A 13,765-nucleotide genomic window follows, 5' to 3' on the forward strand; every position below is an offset into this window, starting at 1 on the left:
TAGCCGAGATCCCACACACCAAGATGTATAGCATAAAGCAACATCTCTGTGACCTAGACAGTCAGGAGCACAAAAACAAGAACTTTGGTCTGGGTTCTAGTCCTACTGCTTTCCCTTTTCTTTCCACTTGAAGGTACAGTTGCCAGCATTGGTGAGGGTTACATTCATGTCTCCCCAAGGTGGGATTTGAAACCCTATCTACTGTTTCCCTCCTTTCTACTGAGCATTCAAGCTGGACAGTTTACAGTGCAGCCTGATGTGACCATCTGGTTTTACTTGTGCACACCCAGACTGCAATATAATAATGCTGTGTGCAATGCTATGGAATATGCCTATGTTGAAGCCTTGTTCCTATTACAAGACTTGAACTCTTCTCCTGGGATACATCTAGGCTCTCCTAGCAAGCCTCCAAGCGACAGAGCTATGGCAGCTTTTTCCAGAGACATCTTGATTTCTTTCTAGCTGCTTCACTGTACACTAAGTTTGGAGAATGAGTTTGCAAGTGCACTGAACTAAGTGGTGTCATAGCCATTGTCATACACCAACTGGTGCCTTCTATACATGGGTAATCTGGGTATTATTGGTGTGCAATGTTATGATTGGTGGATCACAGAAGAGTCTCCAGGGATGCCAGGGAAGCAGTTGTTAGTAGTGCTAAATTAGCTTTTACTTCTATTGCTGTTGACTAAGCCAGCAAACCAAAATCATAGGATTCTTCTGCCTGTAACATAGAGATACACCTCAACTAGATAGTATTGCTGCACTTGGGAGTACATACTCAATTTAGGCTTATATTTGTGAAAAGGGGCTGCCAGGTCCCTCTCACCTCCTGCTGGGAGCTAGGGAGAGCTTACGCTTACCTCGTGTCACTCACAAGGATTATTTTTGCGTGTGTGTGCACCCCGGGACCTATGCGATGATGTCACTTCCAGTAGTGATATCATCATGCCAGCCACGTGAGTGCTCCTGTGCTCTGCACAGGGCTGATTCGGCCCATTTGGGGTCTGAATTGGCCCTGAACGAAGTGCAGGAATGCTCCTGCGGCCGGTGCAACAACATTACTTCTGGAAGTGAAGTCGCCGTGCTGGTTGGGAACATGCGTGAGGCACACATTCCTGAGGTGCCTGCTGGTGGCGGGCTACCTCCAGGAGCTTGCCCCCTCCCGCCAATCACTGGATGATCAGCGGACAAGGGGGCAAATCCCTGGGAGTTTGCCCACCACCAGCGGGCACCTGGGAACCCTCCCCCCCCCAAGTACTCTTGTGTTAGCTCCTGCAATATGTGAATTAATCCACAAAAATGAAGAGACGTAAACTCACTTTCACTAACCCAATAACTTTGGGAAGCAGAATGAGAGAGAACCTCATGAGCTGTCCAAATCACATAAAATCTGTATTTCTGAAATGTTCGCTGCCATCACTCTTTATGCATAATCATCCTCAAAATTTGCCTAAATTTAGTCATCGGTGAGGTTTAGATACTTCTTTGCAGACACATCAATAGGCTCACTGAATGATTTGGACATACTTGCTGATGGAGCATTGCTGAAGATAAATAGTATCACCCTAATCCTTGCCTAGAAGGGAAACCTTAAGGAACCCACGTCAACCACTTTGACCTTTGCAAACAAGACTTATCATAGTGAATAAACCAACAATAAGCCTGCAGATTTGTAAGGTACCAATTCAGTCTCTAGCTGGAGCTTCCAAGGACTGATTTCTGTCATATTTAAACATTTTAGGCATGGGACAACTTTAAAAGGTTAGGGTCACTCTAGGGGGAAAATCTGCTCGCATTCACTCATGCAAGTGTCCCATGTTTATCAAGGAGAAACTGACTCCATGCATCACAGGAATCAGTCTATGAAGTAAGGATAAGCAAGCATCTTCAGACAGAGTGCATCTTCAGGCCCATCTCCCATATGCACACCCTTTCCAACTGTAATATGCAGCTGATAGCTAGAAGTGAAAATTTTTATCCTTCCTTTTGGTAATCTCCCATACTACTGAGTATGTGCAGTTCAAATCTGAATTCAGCTTCTCTTAGGTGTAGATAGATTAACAGCAAGCTGCATCACATTAAACTGTGGTAATGATACCTTCTGGGATATCATTCACAAGCCTTCACTAGAATAAAACACACAAGAGAATTCAGCAAACACAGTGTGAAGTGTAATAAGTTCCACTACCTAACAGTGTAAAAAAAACTCATTCTAAAATGAAAGAGCCAATAAAATGAAAAAGGGGAAAAAACTGTATTGAAAAAGAAAGAATTTTCTACCAAAAGCTCATCAACATGTATATACATGTGTTGCCAGCAGAGGATGATACTTTATATGCAGCCAATCAAGATCCCACCTTTTTATAAGGACTAGAAAACAGTATTAGAAATGAGAAGGAACCAAAAAGTGCACAATTTATTGCTGAAGTGATTACTACTATCCATGCTACTTCACACATCTATCACATTGTTGTATCACCCTTCCTTTGATGAGCTTAAAGTGGAATGCACAGTTCTTTCCTGTCTTCCATTTCATCTTCACAACTACCTTGTGAAGCAGATTAAGCTGGGAGATAGAGACAGACCCAAAGGCACCCTGCAACCATCAAGCAGATTGGAGATTTTAATCTGAGCCTTCTCCTAATCCAACCCTAACCATTATACCACAGCAGGATTTGAGTCCAGTGGCATTTTAGAGACCAACAACATTTCAGTCTGAAGAAGGGAGCTCTGACTTGCAAAAGCTTACACCCTGAAAATCTTGTTGGTTTCTAAGGTGCCACTGGACTCAAATCTTGCTGTTCTACTGCAGACCAACATGGCTATCCACCTAAAACATTACACCACAACGGCTCTCTGTATACCATTACACTTGATGAACACATTAAAGTCTGCTTCACTGCTAAAACCACATTGCCCTCAAAATTCCTCTCAGTATTCTCTATGCGGAATTTTGATGGCAAATATTGTCCAAACACACAAGCGCTTGGCAAGTGTCATATTCAACATTTGTATTTAATATTCAATATTTGGCATTAATTATCTGTTGGCTGTGACAGCAGGAACACAATAGATGCTTGCATTTGACAGCTGACATGCAACAACATTGAATAAATGCTAGCTTTTATATTATGCAATTCATTTAAGCGACTTGAGAAATATTTCCTTGAGGAGCTGCCAAAGAAACCCAAGATCAAATTGCAAAGGCACAAACTAAATGTTTTTTTCGGCCCTAGTGCTCACTGCATGTTAGTTGTGGCTTCCTGAAGTACATGCCTGGGACAAAACAATTACGTATATTCATTATGAACTAGGCAATTTCCACTAATATAGGGCTATGCAGTGATCTGCTGGTAAAAGCATCCTGCAACACTTAAGGTGTACACTCTTACAAGTGACAACATAAGGTAGGTGGATTCCTGCACAGAACTGACATCCACTCATCCAAGCGTTTCCCTGTGCGCCTTCTTTGTACCACACTGTTCTGTCCCAGATTTCTCATCAGTCAGAGATTCTGGACTATTTTAAGAACAAGGTACAACTAACATGGTAAACCAATCTACATTTTTAACTCCAGTTCTATTTTTCTTCTTGGATGCTTTCTTCTTTCATGCCACCCATACTTCCAATATAATGAATTAAGTCCATAAATCTTTCTGGGAAGTCTAAATAAAGCATCTGCACTAGAATGTTTGCCATGACAGTGGTAAGAACTGCAAAAAAGACTAGTAGAAAGTCTATCAATTGGTATAATTCTGGAGGCTTTTTATTTTTGTGCTTAAAAATAAATAAATAAATCTCTGAGAATTGAAATATTAAAGTTTAAAAAATAAAAATAAATAACAAAATAAACAAGCATTAATAAACGCAGTGTGACAGGTAAGAGTCTGTCCTGCCCCTGAGAGGTAAAACAGCCACTTAATTATTTCATCCCTGAGCCTCTGGAAGTGCTGCTCCAGCATTCAATCACCTTTCAGGGGGGAGGGGTCGAATGCTGAAAGGAAAGGCAGCTGCATTTCAGTTCAGCAAGAGAGCAGCCAGTATCAGGGTGGCTCTGCCTGGCAGTGTGGCAGAGCAGTTTAGCTCTACCTTTGAGAGAGAACAGAGTTGTGAGGACTGTCTCTGGTCATGAGCGGGCCTCACACCATTTAGTTAGTCTCTTGAGAAAGCGCAGCCTGGTATGGGTGGAATCCTATGTATGTGTGTGAAGAATTCTAATGGTTAGCATCAGAGAGAAATAAAATCACAATTTGAGGCCATAACGTGCTCATGTTTAAGAACTTTCAGCCAGATTTCTCATTGGAATTTTGGGAAACCTGGGCTGCTGATCTGTTCTTTAAAAAAAAAAACCTTGCGCATAAATACATCATCTTTGTTATTTTTAGAAACGCCCTTCTTCAGTGGTCTCTGATTACTTATCACAAAATTTACCTCATGGCAGTGAGGTACTTTATACTCATGACCATAAGAACATGTAGCAACTGAGGGGAAGGTTTAAGTTTCAAAAAAACCTACTTCTCAAAATTATAGTAGGCTCTGTGAGTTTCCTTAGTTGGAAGAAACGGCCTGTCACAACAGGTTTCTACCTTAAGTTGTATTACCACGCAATGGCATTAAGAGACAGAAGTTGCTGTTATGAGGCAGCCACTTTTTCTGATCTTATGGAGAGTATGATCTTGGCCTGCAGCACGCAAGGTGAAGTATCATCACACCAGGATTTAGACAAAATCCGTCATCCCTGCCTGCATATGTCAACAATTAAACATAAAAACACAAATGCATCACAATGCAGCTCCCACCAGAAACCATTAAGCCACTGAGTCCAAATACCTTGATTGCTCGGATACATCGTACTTGAAGGCGTCTTCCCAAGAAGAAGAGGTTGTCCACAGCAGAAGGAAGTAGTTTACTGTAAAACTCTTCAGGTTCCTCTTTCACCTCCAGGCCCACACAACACAGGCTAAAAAATAACACACAAACATTTTCCCTTCCTGAGTCTGCACTTAGTACCCCATGACCCCAAGTTAATATACAGCAGCAATGATTTTAACAGAAATATTAAAGTAAAAGCAGGACTAAAGATTTGGAACTATGGCAGACTTTACCTTAGTATCTCTGCGATTTGGGCAGCAGTAACCCAACCTCCAAGCACCCTAGTATAGTCTTGCTTAAGGACCAATATGCAATATTGAATCAAGTCATAATAGTGTAAATCTTGTTTGATTTTCTGTGCTTCGTTACTTCCAGGAGGTGCACTAGTTAAAACATCTAGGAAATAAAAATACATAAATTCCTGATTCATATGAACAAAAGATGCTTTTTCAAATTACAGATTGCATCCAAGCACCCTTTCATTCTGAAAGCAAAAGTAATATGAATAGTAAACATTAAGTGACCATAAAACATGAGAATGTATACAACCCTACCTAGCTACTCCCTCTTTGCTCATCTTACTATGACAATCATTTTTATCTTCTAACATTTATCACCAGCAGCAGCAGGTTTAAAACAACTAAGTGAAAGAAATCATGCCTAGAATGCCTAGAGAGGGCATGGGATAATTAAGACGCAACACACAAAGCATTTAGTGGGTTAGTACATGGGAGTGCCAGGTAGCAGCAGAAGTGCAAGTAAGCTGAATCTAAGGTGGCTCAGGAAAGTCTTTGAACAAACATGAAAAGTGCTTGTAACAAAAGACTGTGGGTAGGGCTTGTGGGGCTCAAAGGGAAAGACTTCCTCATTTTGCACAGCTAGGATTGCTAGACTCTGGCCATAAAAGTGTCCATTGCTAGAAGGAAGCCTTGTGGTAATTTCCCTACTTGTCCAACCATAATGCTCCTAACCTTCATTAGAGTGTTATCAGAGCTCCTAATAGACAGGAACAACTCTTAAGGGCACAGGAGCCTTATTCCAGCTGAAATCTAGTACTCTTATCAATAGCTTCCTATTCTCTGCTTTTGGTCTCCTATACAACTCAACATACAGGTTTTTTTTTAATTTACCCTTTGGTCTTGCAAGTTAAACAGCCCTAACCCATGCTGCTTCCCTATTAGCCATTCACTACAGAATCTAAGGGTGCTAACAGACAGAGAAAAATGTCCTAACCGTTTATAATAATGGCTTCATGTGCAGAAATGGGCATTTGAAGTTTTCATGGCATAGACATAAACAGTGTCACTCGGTAAATAGCATCCCATTGAGCCATTATTATAAAGGGGCAGGGCATTTTTTTCCTCCAATTAACAACTGTATGGAAATCGTATGCTCTGCCTTATGAAAGAATCCAGATGTTGTCAATCGGTAACTATTTGCATTACATTGTTGTCTCAATTGTCCTTTCTTTTTTAGGTCTGAGTTGTGGCACTTTAAAAAAATCATTTGCAATCCCACTATTTTTCCCCCAGTGCTATTGCCCTCTGTTTGTTCCGCTCTTCCTACTTCCAGCTTAACGAATTGCTTCACTCCCAGCCAGCATTCATCAATGGTTAATTCTGAGTTTTTGTTCCTCTGGGGCAGGGGTTTAAATACTGCTTCTTCCTTTGGAGTAATTACTCAATTCTTTTTTTAAAATTACAGCTTATTGTTGCAATAGGTTGATCACATAATGAAGATCATGTAATTAAAAAGTTAAAAATGAACCAACTGCTGGAAAAGGAAAACAGATTTAAGCAACACGCCCTCCCCCAACCAAGACTCTGGAACAAGAACTGATAGTTAGCCAGATGAAACGCATGAGTGTCAAAGGGTGGAAGAAAACACACAGTGACTCACTGACCTGTAAAAGAAACAAAAAGAAAATTATAGGGATAAATGGAACCTTGCTGAATGTGACTTACTTCCGATTAAATATGCAGCAGGATTTTACTTGTGGGACAGGCACTGACGGATTTTGATGGGGAACATAGTGCAAATGGTGTGGGTTGCTTTTTGGTGCCAAAGGTTGGCTGCAGAAGTCCCAGTTTTGCACCCATCTTCTGGCATCTAAAACCTGCTTCACTATCTCCAGAGGAGGTGTGCTTTCTCAGTCTGAAGAATAGCTGAAAAGGAGAGGTGGCTGTCCCACTCACACATACCTCTTTTCAGCCTCTCTTTAGACTGTGAGAGTACGTTTGCTAGGATTTCCCCCAGGGCTGTTTCATCAAAACCCAAGGATGCTAGTTAAGGGGCGGGAGAGACTCCATCCCTCTTCTCTAGGCACCCTGAATCTCTAATACCACACCATGCCCAGCAGGCGCACACACAGTCCCAAGGATGCCTCAAAAGGGGATGACTGCTCTATCCCTTTCCAGCCATTCTTGGGACTCTGAGAGCGTGCCTGTTGTGTATGGGCTTCCCCCCCTAAGTCCCCAAATCCCCTCACTGTGAACCAGGCATACTTTCTGCTCCAAGCCCAGAAATCCCTCCAATCATCTGCTAGTGGTGGCTAGGGGGAGGAGGCTACGAAAAAGCCTGTCCTTCCCATTCCACTGGTTCTTGTTTCCTCTGTGATGCCTACCACTGCCGCTGGCTACCCTGCCCCTGCCTCTGCCTCCATCACTGTTTTTGCCACCAACTTACTGCTCCTTCTCTTCTTCTCCCTCTTGCCACTCAGGGGCCAATGTTCAGAAATAAAGTTTAATGCCATACAGAATCACAGTTTCAATTCTACTTCCAGCTATCAGCAAAGAGGAATAACAGCGCAACCCTAAACAGAGTTACACCATTCTAAGCCCACTGACTTCAATGGGCTTAGAAAGGTATAACTCTGTTTAGGTCACACAAAAGCAATCTAGTGTAGAAGCAGTCCTATTTACCTTTTATCTTCAGCAGCAACACAGGAACATCCTGATCAGGGCTTTCAGTAACCTGGGCAGCCAGAGACAATATTCTGGAATCCACCTGTAAGGGCTCCATTTCATTCAAAAGAATGGCACTTTAATAAAGATAGAGAGAAAAGGTCAGATAATAGCAAGATTTCTGACATCAGTTAAAATAGAGTACAGATAAGATTGTGTAGCAAGTGAACTAATTAGAAAAAGAGGCTCAATATTTATTTACATTAATTATAGTCCACCTTTCTTACTGAGATAAGGTAGATTACACAGTGCGAGTCAGTACAGTCAATTTCAAAGACATTTCGATAAACCATGTAGGGTATATCAATTTGCAAGATTTGTTGAAGAAATGCTAAAACAAAGCATAAGCAATTATAGTACTGACATATTAAACAACATAGAAACTACCCAGTAGGATCATACTTATAGCAACCGACAGTACATAGTAGTAAAGTCTCTAGTCCCTATCCCTTTACTAATGCATCTCTTTGAGGCCGCTTCCTTACAGTACAGACAGCTTATCTGAGTAAAAAGTCCTCTTAATTCAGTTGTTCATCATTTGTGGAAGGCCAGGAGAGTGAGAGCTTTCCTGACCTCTTCAGGTAGGCCATTCCATAGGGTGTGAATCACCACAGAGAATGCACATGTATGGGCAGCTATTGATTTTGCCCACATGCAAGGTAGCACCTGCAGAAGGCCCTGCTCAGATAAGCGAAGGAATAAAGGTGATGTGCATAAAAAAGACCTCCAACAAACTCATATTAGATATTCCTAAGAGGGATGGCTCCAATGGCAGACCAATTTTCATAGTAGATACGCAGACTATGATCTGCAGCAAACAAACCACGAGCAGAATCAGTCCACAGAACCAACGTCTTCTCCTTCACCTTGAATCCTCCTGCACCATCAACCAGAAATTTGCTGCTGAGGACTGTGTGACCTTTGAGAACAAAGAAGGATGCAAAACTGGTGCCATAGCAAGCACAGGGAATTGGCCTAAATCATGCACTCCAACATGAGCTCTTGCTGTTCTGTTAGCAGAAAAATGTGAGCAAAAGGGAAAAGGGCAATTTCTCCTGATTTCCTCCACTGAGCTGCAGCCTCCTGCACTCCATCCCATTCTTTTCCTAAGGGTATCCCAAGGGGGTGGGGGGTGGGAAGGGACATGGACAGCTGGAAGATGAAAGGACAGTAAGAGAGATTCAACCTGTGGCTACAAATTCCTTCCATAATAATAATATCATATACTACCACCACCTTGGTTCTAAGATTAGGGACAGAGATCAGTAGCACAGGCTTAACCTAAGGTTTAAGGTTCAATTCCTGGCATTTCCACTTAAATGATCTCAATCAGCAGGTGCTGTGAAAGGCTATGGAGAGCTGCAACCCGTCAAACAATACTAACCTAGACTGATGATTGATCCATCAGGAGAAGACAGCTCCATGTGCCTTTATTGATCAGCTATAATTTATGCATCTTTTTACAATACATGACTGCAATGTTTGTGAAAGTTGTCATTGCTGAGACAAGCAGGGCAATGGCAAGCTAATCACTTTTTAGTTATCAGCCTAAACTGCCCTGTCAACTGTCAACTTATGTCAAGAAATAGTGAAATCAAGAAAAGTCAGAGAAACAAAGTAAAATATCATCTTGTGATTATGAGTAAGTATCCTGATTAAAACAAAACAAATCACAACTTGAAAAACAGTTGGGGATAAATATTTGTATTCTTAGTTTATAACCCGTGACCCACACCAAGATACACATTCATGATTTTTTTACTTTTGACAGAGGTTTCTTCAGCAAACCAGTACTTTAACACAAAACTTCCCAGAGAATCTATCAAAATTCAAATAGTTAATGCTTTTTTTTAAAAAGCAGCTACTTGGTGTTTCACTATCAGTTTAGCGTCTAAGTTCAGTTTCTTTATTAGGTTTTTACTTATTAGCTTATTCAGTCTCAGAAAGGCTGGTAATTATATACAAAAAAAGCCCCTTCAAAATATAAATGTAAACTCTCATCATCCTCTACCTGGCTACCCAAACACTCTGCAGTTTTAAAACCTTACTTGAGATTAAGAACGGCACCAAATGAAACCTTAATCCTAATAAAAGAATATTCTTCAGTTGGCATGTTCTCCATTAATACCATGATTCTATTTCTGAGTTTCACCAATTGGAGAGATATACCATCGTGAATACTGCAGCAACACTTTTACATCAGAAAAACAGCTTGGCAATAGCTTAGCCATAACATCAGCCTGTCCAAAGTAAAAGCATGAGAATTCTATATTGTAAAATGCGATGATTTGCAACACCTGAGAAATCTGCCTTGATTTCCAAATGAATACGATCATTGCTAACACTCCATCTACTAGTAACTCAGGCATCATGTGCATGGTTATGCTGGGCATCCAAACAAGAGGTGAGAGACAGAGGGAGTGGACCTCTCTAGTTAGACAGATCTGAGACAAACCAAAAAACCCTGCTTTTTGGAAAAAAAGCCAGTATCTCCCCCAAATCAGCTGTGTGAAGTGTGAGCCCTCAGACAACCACATGCGGTTATGCTGAAGAGAAGCAAGAGGCATCTCCAACCTAACACCTAATGGCATGGACAAGAGGCATGGATCCCCACAAGTCACTCTATGGAGCAGTCCCACTTCAGACTTTCAAGTCAGCATAGTGAGCATGGCTAGAAGAAAGGTCTCTTCCTTAGATTTATTTGATGGATTTATATCCCGTCTTTCAACTCACAGTGATCAGCTAAATTTCATCACCACAGTGGTCAGGCAAGTTTGTATCAGAGTAGGTGGTCCTTAAGGTATGCTGGCCCCAGACCATATACAGCTTTCAAGGTCAACACCAGTACCTTGAATCAGGCCTGGAAACCAACTTAGAGCCAGTGAAAATGAACCAAGACTGTACTGATATGGTCCCTGTGACCTATTCCAGTCAATGTGCCAGTTACAGCATTCTGTACCAAGTGAAGTTTCCTGACACTTTCCAAACCCTTTCCACTTGGTTCTATCAGTCTTCTATACTTTACTATAGTCACCTATCAGCAGCTAAACAGGGTTGGATGTTGGATGTTGTGGGTTTTCCGGGCTGTATTGCCGTGGTCTTGGCATTGTAGTTCCTGACGTTTCGCCAGCAGCTGTGGCTGGCATCTTCAGAGGTGTAGCACCAAAAGACAGAGATCTCTCAGTGTCACAGTGTGGAAAAGGTGTTGGCAGGTAATTTATATCTACTCAGGAGGGGTCTTTCATGTTCTAGAGACCCCCTCACCTCTGCAGGAGTATACCGTATACCCTGCAGCTGTGGACAAGTGTACATCGAGACCACAAAGCGTAGCATCCAGACAAGAATAAAAGAACATGAAAGACACTGCAGACTTGGACAACCTGAAAAATCAGCAGTGGCTGAACATAGCCTAACACAAACAGGGCACAGTATCTTATTCCAGGACACCAAAATACTGGACAACACTTCCAACTACTTTGTCAGACTGCACAGGGAAGCCATTGAAATTCACAAGCATAAGCAAAACTTCAACAGGAAAGAAGAAACCTTAAGAATGAACAGAGCATGGTTTCCAGTTCTGAAAAACACCAGGCTAACAAAACACTCTACACCCGACAATAGCCCTGCAGAGAAGATTAGCACATCAAGCCCCAATCCATATGCAAAAGAACCTCCTCAGGATACAGTGAAGCCTCCCGCCATTAGCATTCCACACCCTGGGAAACTCTTACAGGATGACTCAGCTCAACCCCACCCCTCCTGAGTAGATATAAATGACCTGCCAACACCTTTTCCACACTGTGACACTGAGAGATCTCTGTCTTTTGGTGCTACACCTCTGAAGATGCCAGCCACAGCTGCTGGTGAAACGTCAGGAACTACAATGCCAAGACCACGGCAATACAGCCCGGAAAACCCACAACAACCATCGTTCTCCGGCCGTGAAAGCCTTCGACAATACATCAGGGTTGGATGTGGTTAGTAATAGGTTGGGAGACCAGTGTTGCAGAAGCAGGCAACGGAAAACCACTTCTGTTAGTCTCTTGCCTTGAAAACCCAGTAAGCGGGGGGGGGGGGGGTCACCATGTCAACTATGATTTGATGGCACTTTCCTCCAACACCACATACTTATACTATTTATATGACTCTATAAATGGACATTTTGTGACAAGATTTACCCAAGAAAAAAAGAATGATAGCATAGGATACAGCCCTGAGTTTATCATCTAAATTTTATTAATGTGTGTGTGTGCAGTGTGGAAGAAGGGACAGCAGCTGGGGGGCAGTGTCTGAGAAATCCTTACTACTCGAGTCATGATTAGCTTGCAAAGCAGAAGTTTGGGGTTGAAGATCTGGACTGTTTAACCTTAGGTCTGCAAATTGTTCGCTTTGCAAACAGCACAGTATCTCCCCTGAACATTGTGAAAGATAGTTTGCATACTTATTCAGGGCACAACAACATTACATTTCTAGTTTCAATTACCATCTCAACCTCCATTCCTTTTCAAAGGGAAGGGGAAAAACACAAACAACACAACACACTATCTCCCTTGCACCAGTAAAATGGAAGCTGATATGCACATTTGAGGCACACCAGATCTGGTACAACCTGCATTTCTAGTTACCAGCATCAGTTCAACCGCTACCTGTGTTTTCAAAAGGAAGAGGAAAATGCAAAAGTCAAGGCAACATTTCCCTTGAGAGAGGGAGGCAGCAGAACAGAAGCTGGCCTACCTGCTCAGTTGGCATGCATATGCAATTTCCCAAAAGAAAAACTCCATAAAGGCTGAGAATAATTGTGGTATAATATTTCATGAAGCCGATTCCATATAGAGGAAAGGGAGACCACTGCATCAGAATAGGCACTTTCTGGTCCATAAAAGCTTAGTAGTGGAAAGTGCCATCAAGTTGCAAATGACTTATGGCAACACGGTTTTCAAGGCAAGAGACATTCAGAGGTGGTTTGCCATTGCCTGCCTGGTGTAATGACCCTGGACTTTCTTAGTGGTAGGGTTGCTAACTCTGGGTTGGGAAAATCCTGGAGATTTGGGTGGTGGATCCTGGGGAGGGACCTCAGTGGGGTATAAAGCCATAGAGTTGACAGTCAAAAGCAGCCATGGACTCCAGGGGAACTGATCTCTGTAGTCTGGAAATCAGTTATAATTGCAGGAAATCACCAGACTGCACCTGGAGGTTGGCAACTGTACTCGGTAGTCTCCCATCCTAATGTCAACCCTGCTTAGCTTTCAAGATCGGGCTGGCCTGGGCCATTTATAGAGCCATCCAAGGCAGTTTATGCCAATCTGTTAAATGCTGAAGGTGCAACATTTATTATGCTATGACAGACTAGCACAACGGCCTCTTAAGCACTTGGGTCGTTTAATAGTACAGGATAGGAAAATCCATAACAAAAGTAGATGGGGGAACCATGCCCCTCCTCAGGGGATGCCATCTCTGGGATTTCCACGGGAACACCCCCCCCCCCCGCGCCCAAGTATCCTCTGGAGCTGCCCTGGACACTCACCGGCAGCCACCAGCCCTTCCCCACGCGCCTCAACGCGCACCCGGAAGAGCGCGAGAGCTCACGGCCTTCCGTCTGTGACGCCACACGAACCTCCCCCGCCTCCTTGCGAGATCAACGCCTTCCGCAGCTTGCGCCTCCAACTATTCCCCCGCCCTAATTTGCATAAAAGCCGTCTCTCCTCCTGAAGCCGATCGAATCGTTGACTTTTTTCACTTCCCACAGGGAGTAAAGGCCACCGTGTAGTGGGAGGGGCTAGTCAGGCCGCCGCATCCAGTAAAAAAGCGAACCGGTCGCTTGCTCCCCAGCTATCTTAAATACTTCATCTTTCCCCCTTCCTCGTCCTCGCTTCGGAAGGGAGAACGGCGCGACCAGTCACTAAAAACGAAGGCGTTGGTGAGGGGGCGTG

The 13,765-nt window shown here is 42.9% G+C and overlaps 1 protein-coding gene across 1 annotated transcript in view; it reads right to left on the bottom strand.

Moving 5' to 3' along the window:
• IQCB1 (IQ motif containing B1) overlaps positions 1-13,440 on the bottom strand; it is a 28,967-nt gene extending 15,527 nt beyond the window's left edge. The window contains exons 1-4 of the mRNA XM_054970855.1: positions 13,360-13,440; positions 7,794-7,912; positions 5,106-5,268; positions 4,831-4,960 (exon numbers count right to left, since the gene is read on the bottom strand). Of these exons, the coding sequence (XP_054826830.1) occupies positions 4,831-4,960; positions 5,106-5,268; positions 7,794-7,893 (393 nt within the window). The 5' untranslated portion in view covers positions 7,894-7,912; positions 13,360-13,440. The remainder of the gene's footprint in view (positions 1-4,830; positions 4,961-5,105; positions 5,269-7,793; positions 7,913-13,359) is intronic.
• Positions 13,441-13,765: the final 325 nt, after the last annotated feature.

The sequence above is a fragment of the Eublepharis macularius genome, chromosome 2 (genome assembly GCF_028583425.1).
Source record: "Eublepharis macularius isolate TG4126 chromosome 2, MPM_Emac_v1.0, whole genome shotgun sequence".
Lineage (NCBI taxonomy): Eukaryota > Metazoa > Chordata > Lepidosauria > Squamata > Eublepharidae > Eublepharis > Eublepharis macularius.